Source organism: Cynocephalus volans, chromosome 5 (genome assembly GCF_027409185.1).
Source record: "Cynocephalus volans isolate mCynVol1 chromosome 5, mCynVol1.pri, whole genome shotgun sequence".
NCBI classification, from domain to species: domain Eukaryota; kingdom Metazoa; phylum Chordata; class Mammalia; order Dermoptera; family Cynocephalidae; genus Cynocephalus; species Cynocephalus volans.
Window position 1 is genome coordinate 25,025,378 of NC_084464.1, and position 14,047 is coordinate 25,039,424.

General features: G+C 42.8%; 1 protein-coding gene across 1 annotated transcript in view; it reads right to left on the minus strand.

Moving 5' to 3' along the window:
- Window positions 1–945: 945 nt before the first annotated feature.
- Window positions 946–14,047, minus strand: part of ADTRP (androgen dependent TFPI regulating protein) — a 77,680-nt gene continuing 64,578 nt past the window's right edge. Inside the window, exons 5-6 of the mRNA XM_063098223.1 lie at window positions 9,649–9,800; window positions 946–980 (exon numbers count right to left, since the gene is read on the minus strand). Of these exons, the coding sequence (XP_062954293.1) occupies window positions 946–980; window positions 9,649–9,800 (187 nt within the window). The remainder of the gene's footprint in view (window positions 981–9,648; window positions 9,801–14,047) is intronic.

Sequence of the window (14,047 nt, forward strand, 5' to 3'; positions counted from 1 at the left end):
CCCAGAAAAATCTACTAGTAAAACCAAAGCAAAGTTCACGAATCCTTGTTAATCACCTAACAATCAGCTTTGTGAAAGCACACACTAACCCAGCAAAGACTCTGTACCAAAGTAATCTCCACTGCCCTCATGTAACACTCCCACTTCCCATCCAGATTCTTCTCCAAGTAAATTGCACAACATTTATTTGGCAAATTAGCGAATTAGTTGATGAGCCAATGGAAGAGATCTGCACCAGATGTTTGTTCCCAAGGGCAACAGATTTCCCAATATCATTTTTATCTTATTTTCTTATTGCCCCAATTAATTTGCTATCACAACAGGCAGACAGACAATGTCAGCAGCAGCCATCTTCCTACATTTCTATACGGGTGGGGAAAAAAAAAAATAGATGAGCAAACCATGAAAATAACCAGCTTACTAAAATGCTTGCTTTTCAGAAGAGTTGAAGTTATTCAAAAGTGGCCCAGGACTGGGAGTTAAGAGACCCAGAGGACAAAAGCCATTGTCCTGGCTCTGATACTAACACTTTGGTCTCATGCAGGTAACTTCACATCTAAGTCCTCAGCATCTTCCTCTGTAAAGTGAACAGTCTGAATAATCCCAAATTCCTCTTCTCTCCCCTTCTCTCTAAGTATATTCTAACGTCAAGTTTATGTGAGTTTCTTGGGCTGGATATTGACCAGAGACCATCATCCATGGAGCTCTGACAAAGTAACCGATACTCAGAGGGCAGGAGTTGCTTTGGACGTGTGTAGTCAATCTTTCAAAAAAGCAAGAGCCTTCAATTAAGCTACCTTAAGTCTCTTATTAAACTTATATTTTTCTCCCTGTCATTTCTGCCTTTCTATGTTGCTCCACCACCTCCCCCCACAAGGAAAAAAAAAAAAAAAGAAGAGAAAAATCTCGTGTTTTCTTCCTCCTTGGTTCTTGGAAAATGTGCAATCACTTCCTCTTCTCCCGCAGCTGCCTCCCGTCACCTGCACAAACAAGAACAGAGAGAAACCTCAGGCTTCAGGGCTTCCCTAATGGGTATTTCTGCGTGGGTGGAGGGTCACTCTGACGTGGGGACGGTGGAAAGCAGGGCATACTTCCCAAGGCGACAAGATGTACTTTAAGGAGTGCTGAAAAACAGCCACCACTACTGCCAGGGCCAGAGCCAACTCTGCTGTCCCCCGTTGGTGCTTGGCCCATGGTTAGCTGGCCACCCAGGGATGCTATAGCCTCCTGGACTTCTGCATATCAAGTTTGAGGCACTGAGTGCTGGTGCTTTTGGAGACTGTTTGAAGGCTGAGCACCGTCCACTGGCAAACTTTGAGACTTCACAGTTGGAGACAAAGAGACCACATCAAATTAGAATGGAAATAGAAGAGCGGATGTTCACCTAATTGGGGTCATTCTATGACCTCTCACCAAATCAGTTTATCAGCTTGGGTGGAAAGGTACTTGCATGTGGATTCGCTTTAGTAAGCTCATTACAGGAGCTTTATTCTACTGAAATGACAGGGTTAGATTCCTAGAATGACTTCCATTCAGCCAACAATTCGGTACCTCCATATTTAGTGATAATAAATCTTCACATAAACCTTAAATTTATGAAATTTTATTGGCTCATTATCTTTCCTGCCCGTTGTCAAATATTATGAATCATACTTTGAAAACATTTCTCCATTCAATGTCATCTTCTCCATTTCAGAAGTGAGAGCCCTGGTAGTTCTGGTCCAGTACGAGCACAACAATCTCATGCTCCTAATTCCATACTTCACCCTTTAAACCCTGCCACCTCCATCAGTTATATCTTTGACAGTAAATACAAAATATCTTCTCATTTCATTTTTTGGAACTCTGCTTCTCAGAGGCTGGACTGACTGGTGACTTGAAGTCCTACCTATGGCTCCATAACCACACTGACTTCCTAGGACAGTCATCTCCTGAGAACACAGTCCCTGTGTTCATCTCAGCTTTCCTTTCTTCTACTTCTCATCAGTCCAGAGTATCTCGGTCACTCCAGTGAAGCCTCGCTGCCTATCCAGCTTTATGGACTTTACGTTGTTTTCATCTGTGCTCCGTCTTATTTTCCAATCTGATGTGAATTCTCTCCTCCCCAGTTAGGTCTTCTCTACATCAGCACTGTAAGTACAAGCATAGCGCCCTCTTTGTTCTGCAGTGTGTACTTTAGGCCTTTAATAAGTTCGTTTTCAACTATGTAACTAGCTAATTCCCTCACGTTCAAGAGCTTGGTCAAAGTAAACTCACATTTGCTCCCTCTGCAGTCACTCTGAAGGCTTCTAAAACTTTCTTTATGCATGTGTGTACCAACCCCAGCCCCTCAAGTCTAACTGTAATGGTGACCTCACTCCTTCAACCCCAGGTGCCAAGGACTGGAGAGTGCATGTTAAGAGACATAGCGGAACATGAGGCTTACAGAGAAGCAACCCGGGGGCAGAGGTGCTGCTGGGGCAGGAGAGCAGCTGGCTTCCTCTGCTGGATCAGAGTCTCCTAGATCCGAAACCAAGGAGCTGGGTGAAACACTAAGAACTTCCCACCTACCCACCCATGTGCTAGAAGGCACCATCCCCAAATGGGTCTCTCTGTGGAGCTCCAATAGTCATTTTGTTCTGTAGAGACTTACACGATGTGAATACCTCAAAAATCATGTTTTTATTTTTGCTTCTAGCAGGTGGGAGGCAGGGAGTGAGTCTTTAGTCTTAAATATTCAAGGAGCTGAGCAGTTTCTAGGCTTCTTTGAATCTTCAGAATTGATCTCAGACCATATTTCCATGGTACACGGCTATAGATAAGGGAACTGTTGACTTGGTAATAGATCATATATCTTCCCTGAACAAATTCGCAAAATTGATTTCAAACGTTCATTGGAAAATAATGTTGTTTTTTATAACTCTGCTCTTGATTGAGGGCAATCGTTCCCAGTAGAAAGTCTCCTAGTTAGCAGCTAGGGAGTTAGGTCCACCACTGACTTATTTTAGTCCTTTCTTTATCCTCTGCCAGATAGTACTAAGGACTAAAGATATTTTAGGCCAGACATTAAATGTTCATCTGTTCAAGATCCAAATGTTTTCTGCTAAACATGGCAAAGATGCCATTGTTTTAATCAACATCACTATGGATACCATATATAATTATATACTTTATTATTCTAATTGTCAGTATACAAGATAAATAAAAACAGTATTCCTGAAGATGTGCACCTGTGTCTCTACAACCACAAAAGCTGCTGCTAGATTTTGAATTGAAAATTTGAAGAACATTTGCCTCATTTCAGTGAGATGCCCTGGAAGAGGGTAAGAAGGCAGATGGGGGGCGGGAGGGGAGGTGTTAGAGGAGTGGGGTTTGAGCGTCAGTGAGCACAAGCCCACAGTGCAGAAATACCGAGAAGCAGATGGAGGTGAGGGCCCGCTGGAGGAACCCTTGTGGGGAAAGAGCTGGAAGAAGATGGAGGAACACTAATGTAGACTCTCTTTGAGCTTAGGAAGATGAATTAAGACAAGCAAAGCAAAAAGGAGATGTACTTTTGTCACTGACTAAATGCATGGTGGGACCGTGCTTTAGAAGTACACATGGGGTCATCTCATGGTAAAATTCTTTTGTTATGAAATGTTCAGGGACAATGTGCAAGACAGGTAGACCTTCTTTAATTTCTTCATGGGTAAAACCAAGGAGGTAGACTAGATGGCCTCTAGGCAGCTGACAGAGTTTGGATATGTTGTCCCCCCAAAACTTATGTAGAAATTTGATCCCCAATTTGGCAGTTTTTGGAGATTAACACCCACCCTGGGGTGGGGGATTAATGAGTGAGTTCTCGCTTTATTAGTTCCCATGAGAGCTGGTCGTTTATAGGACCCTGGCACCTCCTGTCTCTCTCCCTCTCTCTTTCTCTCTCTCTCTTCCTCTTGCCATGTGATCTCACACCCACTGGCTGCCTGCCATTTTCCACCACGAGTAGAAGCAGCCTGAGGCCTGTGCCAGATGCAGCTGTCCCAGAATCATAAACCAAATAAACCTCCTTTCTTTGTAAATTAACCAGTCTCTGGTGCTCTGTTATAGCAACATAAAAATGGACTAGACAGCAGCTTTTGGCAATCAAATCTCCTTTTAAAAACCTGATCTGTGGTAAATAATATAAAAGGAAGGTTTTAATGTCATTCTGTCCAAAGCACCATCACAAGGTTGCTTGGTCAGACTGGAATTCTCAGCTTATAAACTGTCCTTAGGAGAAAAAGGATTTATGGTCTTGAGCCCTGACAAAGGATAGCCTGACCTCTGGTGTGTGTCCCTTAAGATTGTAGAAGAGCAGTTATGGGACCTAGGTAAGCTGCCTTGCCAGTCACCCCCATGTACCAGTGGCCCTGCCATTTTGGCCTGGAGGGGCTTAGCCCCTTGCTATGCCTGAAAACTCTTGTGGGTTGGTGTCTTGGATTGAGTGTCCCCTCAAAACTTGATCCCCACTGTAATAGTGTTAAAAGGTTGGGGAGCCCTTTTATGGTAATTGAAATGTGTGGCCTTGAAGAGGTGATTAGATTGCAGGACCATACAGTAGTGAATGGATTAACAATGGCGGTCAGGGGTGTGGTTCTGAGGGCTTTAAAAGAAGAGCACATGAGAGGTCAGCTCTCTCTGCCCCACCATTTTCTGCCATGTGAGACCCCTGGGTCACTGTCGCCACCATCAAGGTCATCACCAAATGTGTTCCCTGGACTTTGGACTTCTCAATCTCCGAAACAGTAAGCAATAAATTTCGTTTTCTTATATGTTGCCCAGTTCCAGGTATTTCTGTTATAAGCAACAGAAATGGACTAATACCACTGGTTTTCTCTTCCTGGGGGACTTGTGTCCTGGTATCAGCATCCTTGTGTTTTATCATCAAGAAAAAAAGAAAATTAAGCACTTAAGTGTCAGAGAAGGGGGCCTCTGCTGGGATGCCCTGCCAGCCCCTTTCCCCCAGTCGGGGTGGGGGTGGGGAGAGAATCTGCCTGGGCACGCCTAGATGTTCAGACATGGGGGACCAAGCTTATAACAACCTCTTGTCTGTCTTCTCCTGCCTGCTTCTGCCATTGTTTGAAATCAAGGTCCCACCTAACTGCACCCCCAAAGTAGAAAGTGAATCTCAGTGCCAATAACTGACTCAGCACTTGTTCCATGACACATAGAAGCTGGCACAGGACAGAGAGAGGGAAGGTGACAGGTGAGACAAGGTGGCCCTGTGGAACCCCTAAATTGCTTTTGGAGCCTCAGCATCTTCTGGAAGGACCTTCCCGAGGGCCATGGCAGCACTTGCCTCCCTGGCACACAGGGCCAATTCCCTGCAACTCCATGCCCTGGGTGGGCCTCATCACACGCTTTCCAAGTTTGCGTCTGATTCCTGGTGTCATTTCTTGTTACTACCCTTCTTGCTCTCCTCTTTGTATTCACCCACAGACATTCACCACCAACACCCTTCCCAGTCCAGCAGCTGACTTGGGAGAACATACATTGCCCAGGATGCTGCAGACATATGTTGGGAGGGGCCCAGGGTCTTGAGGTGCATAGAGACTTGTCCTCAGACCAGCAGTTTCAGTATCTCTGGGGCATGCATTAAAAAGACAGAATCTGAAGTTGCACCCCAATCTACTGAATGAGAATTTACATTTTAACAAGATCCCTAGATTCCCCAAGATCCTCATTTTAACAAGATATGGGGGCACACACAGGGTTGAGAAGCATTGCTCTGTAATGATGGGTCTTGACCCTGAATGCAAATTGAAATAACTGGGAAGCTGTAGAAAATATCCGTGTCAGGTCCCCATCTCCACAGATACGGATATAAGTGGTCTACGGTGGGTCTGGGAGTTAGTATTTTTAAAACGCCCCTAGTGTTTCTATGATATGAAGCCAAGATCGAGAACTACTGCCAAAATTACCTGGCACGTTTAATTGGATATTTTGCCTGATATTCCAGATCACTCAGTGCTTGGTTGGCGACTCCTATCCGAGCCACACTATATCTCAGCATTTCAGAAGCAGAGACTCCAATAAATCTCTGCCTCGATTAGCCTGACCTCCTATTTCACTGTAGATGTTTGAGAACATGAACAATCTCTGTCAATTTTCAGTTAGGTGGCCATTACTTTTACTCGCCATCAGCTGGGAAACTGGTAATTTATGCATAAAGTCAAAGAGGAGGATTAGAATATGCACATGAAAGGTGGTGGTTTTTTGGGGGGCGGATGAGATTGACAGCAATTCTGGCTGACTCTCCATGCCAGGCCCTGCGCTGGACACTTGATGGTTAGCAAGTCATTAAGGGTCCTCCATGATCCTAGGAGGAGGGCACTAGCATTGTCTTCACTGTGACGAGAGAAAACTGCAGCACAGGGTCTCTGAGTGCTTTGTCCAGTCTCGCAGGTCTACAAGTGGCAGGGCCAAGGTTGGAACCCAGGCGGCCCAGAGCATTCCCTACCCACTGTCTCCCACTGTCTCACGGAAGTGCTCCTTTGAGTTTCTGCTCTCACTCAAGGGGGCTCAGGCTGTGGAAGGAGGGTAGGAAGCAGGGTTAGCCCTGGATTTGTACAGATGAGGTGGTTACCCATATGTTTCCATAAATCCATAACAGAAGATCTGCAGAAGGACTCACGAGTAGGGGAACCAGACAAGTGATTGTCCACGCCTGAACAATACAAAGTCGTATGGACGCTGGCACAGCAGAACCACCCTAGGTTACTGCCTGTGTCATTCTCACCCCGAGGAGTTGAGGTGCATTGCCACAGGTTACATGGTTGGTTTGTGGCGAGGTGGGGGGATACTCCGGCTTTCTTGATTGCTATTCCAGTGCTCTTCCCCCTGTTTTATACTGTCTGCCCTAACATGATGCTTTCTTCAACCACTCTCCAGCCACTCCCTGCCCAATACTCTAATCTCCAACCATTAGTGTTGCTCCTTGTCTGCAGTCTCCAGAACACCTTTACAAAAAGTCCCACTGAATGCCTAAAGAGAAGAGCCCCTGGATATCCCACCATCTGCACGGGTTGAGGCATTGGGAAAGCTCATGGAAATGGGGGATTCAAAGAGGGGCAAGAAACCCAACGTGTAGCCTAAAAACAAGTCCCCAAAGCAGTAGTGGACAAGCAGTAATGATAAAATGGTAAGTCTGGGATTGGAAGAAATACGGGGAGCCATGGAGCACTGAGGAAGGACACCGAATCTAACTTAGGCAGACCAGGGAAGGCTTCCTGGAAGAGGTGAGATGAAATAAGGGGCAGGTATGAGCCAGGCAAAGACTGGGGGACATGAGAAACAATGTCAGTGTGGAGGGAAAGCAGCAGTTTGGTGCTTCTGGGGGACGTACATTTGGAACGAAGAGAGCAAAAGCCAAGGCAGGGTCTGGGTCAAAGAGGCCCTGGTGTGGCCAGAGCTTGGACTTTCTTCCATAAATTGGGGGAAGCTTTAAACTATTCTAAGCAGAAAACATAGGAAATGTGTTCTATAGATCACTCTGTTTTGTTTTCAGCAATTGAAAAGTGATCACTGCATTGCAATGTTAAGGTATCGAATTTCTCTCTTAATTCTTACTCAACCATTTGTAATTAATGAAGATCTTTTCAGAATTTAACACCTTTATGACTCTATTCTGATGCTATATAGGACTTTTTACATGTTCTCTTTTTAAGAAGTTAAAAATCTAGAGAGAAAAGAAAGAGACATAGTCACTTGCAGTCTCTGTCTCTCACATGAAAATTTGCATATGTAAGATGAAATGACAGTCCATATGTCGATGATGACTTATTTGCTCATTGGGACCTTATTGTACTGAAAATTGGATACAGTATTTAATGGGACTTATTAAGAAGGGCTTTGTGTTTAAAATAGTGATTTCAATAACAAATATAGCAAAAAAAAGTTTATTATTATTATTATTATTATTATTGTTATTATTATTTTTAAGATGACTGGTAAGCAGATCTTAACCCTTGACTTGGTGTTGTCAGCACCATGCTCTCCCAAGTGAGCTAACCGGCCATCCCTATGTAGGGATCTGAACACATGACCTTGGTGTTATCAGCACCACACTCTCCCAAGTGAGCCACAGGCCGGCCTCCATTTTTTTTTTTTTTTTGCCATCTGGCCAGTATGGGACCCGAACCCGTGACTTTGTTGTTATGAGGCTGCACTCTAACCAGCTGAGCTAACTGGCCAGCCCCAAAATTTATTTTTTATTTCAATGAAAGCTTAAAATTCACAGTAGAGTAACAATGTAAAAATTAATTATTGAATTCAATGCAATTGATTTTAAATGTTTTTGTTATCAAAACTCTAGGTAATCAAAATTTTCTCTGCACTTCCTATATCTGCCAAATTTCAAACAGATTCATTTCTTTTTTTCTTTCTCTTTCTCTTTTTCTTTTTAATATAGATTTGGGGAAGGTTTCAGAAATCTTTACCGAGAACTTCAAAGAGCCAAAACTAGTTAGAATTCGATGTCAACACATCCGAAATGTCAACACATTTTTTTTCCTTGATAATTTCCTGTGATTTGGAATCCTGATTTAAGGAGTAATTTTTAGTATTCCATTTTTTAGGTGTTTGCTTTCAAAGTGAATATTGCCATTGGGACTTTATTAACCAGTTAACTTCTCTAAGAGCAGAAAACATGGAACAAATCCAAGTTGCATGCATCTGTCTGCAGGGCCTCTGCCTCCTTTCAGAAATACACACTCTGGTACTGAACCTTCTGAAACTGGTTTCTTGCACACACGGCTTATGTTTTCATACCAGTTCATAGATTGGGTGGAAGATGCCACTTCTGCCATTTCTATTTTGATAGAACAGAATGGCATGTGGGCGAGTAATGTGGAGACTGTATGTGACTCTTTGCCTTCCTTATACGCAGAATCAGAAGAGAATGCCTGCATGGCTCCTTGGGTAAGGAGAAAAAGCATGGGTATTTTGTAACCCAACTTTCTGGTAGTTACTTTTTCAACAAAAAAATATTCTGGGGGTGGGGAGGAGAAAGTGGGAAGGAGAATAAAATCTTCCATTTAAAATCAATGAAGATTTTTTTTTTCTTGCGAAGAAGCAACATGGTCCTACCCACCTATAATTAGAAAGTTAAGCTTATTGACATCTTTACATTGCCCCCAAACTCTGTCTAAATGACGATTCCAATCTCAAGTATAGAATGTGATTTTATCTAGTAACTGCTTTACTAAAGGTTGAGAAGCAACGTAGGGAAAGAGGGATGGGATGCACTGCTGAAGTTGGAAGAGCTAAGAGGGTCATCGGGACTCACTTCCTTCCAGAAGGAAACATGGTAACAGCATGTGTCCCTCAAGCCCTCACTTGGGGGGAGGGGGAGAGACCCTGATCCCATTTTTTTTGTACTAGGGATGGTAATACCTTATTTTCTGGGTCCTGGGCTTTCTAAACAAGATTATTTTTTAGCTTTAAAGTTAAATGAAGTGTTGTTTTGGGAAAGAGGGAAGATAATTGGATGGGGTTCTTAGAGAGAGTGCCTACTTCCCCAGGCTTGCCCTTTGCCTGCGTTGGCAGGATTTACCTGAGCCCTTTGGACAAATGTATCAAGCATCATTGTCTTCTCTTTTGGACTAGTTTTTCTTTCTGTTTCCAGGAGGAGTGAGAGAGAGATACACTGACCCCATTTCCAGCGGTTGAGCTTCTCTCCAAGGAGGTAGATGCTGGCGATCACGACATAGCCGAGAGAGAAGGTAGCTGCGAGACCCACCGGGCTGAGTTTGGCAAACACGGGGTACACCCACACACCCATCTTCAAGTAGAACCATAAGATTCTGCAGAAAACCAGAAGTCACAACAATTAGGACAGCAGGAGAAAAACTAGCTGTTTTCTTCTCAGAATCAATAGGGTACTGGAGCCCAGGCAAGTGAAAAGAAGCCATGTGGAACATTTGCCAACCACTGAAATGTTCCCACAAACCTAGGGAAGTCAGTCTTTTCCAGGTAAATTGACTTGATCCCATAAGACATCCTGTTTCATGAGCTGAACTGGGCTGTTATACTTAAACCATTAAAATTCAACGTTGAAGAAAGAATATGAGAGAACACAGAACACATCATTAGCCAAAGAGTACGTGAGAACAAGAATTAATTCTTTCCCTGAGATGTATGGCCTGCTGAGACATTGAACCTGCTAAGACGATGTCCATCTGCTGGCTCCCACCCAGAGAATTGGGGTTTGCTCTTTTTTGTACCTGAGTTAAGTGCAGCTTTCCATTAGTTTTCCAAGTCTGTTGGGGCAGGAAGGGCAGAGATGAAGCATTATTGCTTTAATACAATATGCCTGGGGTTTAATTGTTGGCCGGATTTAGATCATGCATAGAGACATGGATAGAGTGTTAAGTAAAATGGATGGATTTACAGGGAGGCTCAGATCTCGTTCATGTGAGGATAGACTATAAGTCATTTCTGGAAGCCAAGAGAAGGAAAAGAAATGCTAGCAGAGGAGCTGTGATATCTAAGTGAAGCCTAAAAATGCAGTTTTCTGGAAACCAACTGCACTAGAAGATGCCAAAGTCTAAAATAACTTTTAAAAATTAAATATGGGGAAGATGAAGCATGAGCTACAGTTTAAATTGGTTAAGAGTACAGAATCTGGAACCAGGCTTCTGAGATTCAAATTCTAGCTCTGCCACCTATTAGCTATGTTACCTTCAGCAATTTATTCAACCTTTCTGTCCCCTTCCCCTCACGTGTAAGGTGGAGATTCAAACAGTATACACCTTATAAGACTGTTGTAAGGGTTAAGGGAATGCTAAATGGTTTGAATGTGTCCTCCAGTGTTCACGTGTTGGAAACTTAATCTCCAATGCAACAGTGTTGACAGATGGAACCTTTAAGCGGTGATTAGGAGACTCTGTCCTCATGAACAGATTAATGTCATTATCATAGGAGTGAGTCTGTCATCACCAGAGTGGGTTTGTAATCATAAGAATGGGTTTATTATAAAAACAAGTTGAGAGCATGCTCTCTCTCTCTCTCTCATACTCTTTTGCTCCCCCCCCACCTTCCACCATGGGATGACTCAGCAAGAAGGCACTTGCCAGATGCAACCTTTTGACCTTGGACTTCTCAGCCTCCAGAACTAAAAGAAATACATCTCTGTTCTTCATAAATTACCTAGTCTCAGGTATTCTGTTATAGCTGCACAAAACAGAGGAAGACAGGAAGCTAACACATGTAAACTACATAGATCAGTGTTTGACACATTGTAATCATTTAACAAGAGTTCAAAAGCTTCTCTCTCCACTGAGGGATGGCACAGAAGGAATCTTTCCAGCAAACTTCCTTTGAGGCTGCTTATGTCTTGTAACAATTAAGATACGTTAGGTTATGCTTCAGTAACGACATCCAAATTTCTATACCCCAGGTTGTCAAAGGAGTTGAGATGGAAGAATGAAATTCTGTGCTTAATTAAACTTTCATAAACCTAAGTGTCATCTCTTTGGTTTCAAATACTTTAAGTTTGTTGAAAGTTTGGTGGAAGAGACAGGGGTAACATTCAGGGCCAGGACTGGGGCATGGCCAGGGAGGGACCCAAGGTATAAAAGTGAGAGATCATCTCTGCATCAAAGGACAGAATCAACAGCATGAAAAGACAACCCATGGAATGGGAAACAATATTTGCAAATCGTATAAGGGATTAATACACAGAATATAAAATGAACTCCTATAACTGAACAAAAAATTCCAAAGCTAATTAAAAATAGACAGAATATATAAAGAACTCCTATAACTCAACAAAAAATCCCAAACCCAATTAAAAATAGACAAAGGACTTGAGTAGAAATTCTATGAAGAAGATACATAAATGGCCAAGAAACACATAAAAGAGTGTTCAACATTACTAATAACTGGGGAAATGTAAATTAAAACCACAGTGAGACACCACCTCACTCTCATTAGGAAGGCTGCTATAACAAACGAACAAACAAACAAACAAACAAAAAACACACAGAAGATAATAAGCATTGGTGAGGATATGGGAAATCCTCGTGCATGGTGAGTGGGCAGGTAAAATGGTGCAGCTGCTATGGAAAACTGTATGGCAGGTCCTCAAAAAATTAAAATAGAATTATAATGTGATCCAGCAACTTCACCTCTGGGTCTGTACCCCGAAGAATTGAAAACAGGAACTTGAAGAGATATCTGTACACCCATGTTTGTAGCAGCATTATTCACAATAGCCAGAAGGTGGAAGCAAGCTGAGTGTCCATTGATGGATGAATGGATAAATAAAAAGTGTCATACTCATGCACATTAAAAAGGAAGACAATTCTGACACATGCTACAACATGAATGAACCTTGAGGATATTGTGCTAATGAAATAAGCCAATCACAAAGGGACAAATGCTGTGTGATTCAACTCATATGATGGTCTAAAGCAGCCAAATTCCTAGAGACAAAAAGTGCAATGGTGGTTGCCAGGGGCTGGGGGGAGGGGGTAATGGGGAGTTACTGTTTAATGGGTACAGAGTTTCAGGGTTTTTTTTTTTTTTTTGGTTATGAATATTCATGAGATACAAAACTGATTGTCACCGCTTGTGCCCATGATGTGAGGGCCAGATTCATACTGGCTGTATACCCATTACCACAAATTGCATTTGTACCCCATGTCCCCCACCCAATTATCCCCAACCTTCCTCTCCCTCCTCCTTCCCACCCACTCCACTTTGTATCCCAAGGAATGTTCTCTCCCTCTGCAAGTCCAACGCACCACTGTGGTCTTTCTTTCCTTCCTTCTTTCTCTCTTAGCTCCCACATATGAGTGAGCACATGTGGTATTTATCCCTCTGTGCTTTGCTTATTTCACTCAAGTTTCTCCAGGCTCATCCATGTTGTTGCAAATGGAAGTATTTCATTCTTTTTAATAGCAGAGTAGTATTCCATGGTGTATATATACCACAGTTTCCTTGTCCAATCATCCATCGATGGACATTTAGGCTGGTTCCATGTCTTGGCTATTGCAAACAGAGCTGCAATGAACATAGGAGTGCAGGTGTCCCTTCGACATGATGTTTTCCATTCCTCTGGGTATATACCCAGCAGTGAGATTGCTGGATTGTATGGAAGATCTATCTGTAGCTGTTTGAGAAAGCTCCATACTGTTTTCCATAGTGGTTGTAGTAATTTACAGTCCCACCAACAGTGTAGGAGTGGTCCCTTCTCTCCACACCCTCGCCAGCCTTTGTTATTCACCATCTTTTTGATCATAGCCAGTTTAACTGGGGTGAGATGATATCTCAATGTAGTTTTAATTTGCATTTCCCTGATGACTAGTGATGTTGAGCATTTTTTCATGTACCTGTTGGCCATTCGTATGTCTTCCTTTGAAAAATGTCTATTCAGCTCCTTTACCCATTTTTTAATTGGGTTAGTTGTTTTCTTACTGTACAATTGCTTGAGTTCCTTGTATATTATGGATATTAATCCCTTGTCAGATGCATAGTTAGCAAAAATTTTCTCCCATGCTGTAGGTTGTTGTTTCACTCTGTTGATTGTTTCCTTTATCAACAGAGTTTCAGTTTTTCAAGATGAAAGAGTTTTGTGGATGGAGGGTGGTGATGTTTGCACAACAATGTGAATGTACTTAATGCTACTGAACTGTACACTTAAAAATGATTAAAACGGTAAATTTTATGTTATGTGTATTTTACCCCAATCAAAAAAATGAATTAAGGAGGCATCAGTGTTAGGGATGTACAGGTGTAGAGTCAGCACTTGGTCCCTAGTCCTGGCCCTGCTGGTGTCATTTTGTTCTCCAAAACCTGTCTAGATGTTCCTCCCAGACTGATAATGAGGTGCCTATATCAAACAATAATTATTATCATTATTACTAATACTGGTGTTCTTTGGATGTGCACCCAGTGGATGTATTTTAGAAGAATAAGCACAGAGCTTCTTGCCTGTGTGGCTGCTTCTCATGACAGGGCTGAGAAGGCATAAGGGGCAGGAGATAAATATCCCCAGGGAGCAGGGCTGGGGGGTTGGGGTCAGTAAGGAGTTATGCACACACTCCAA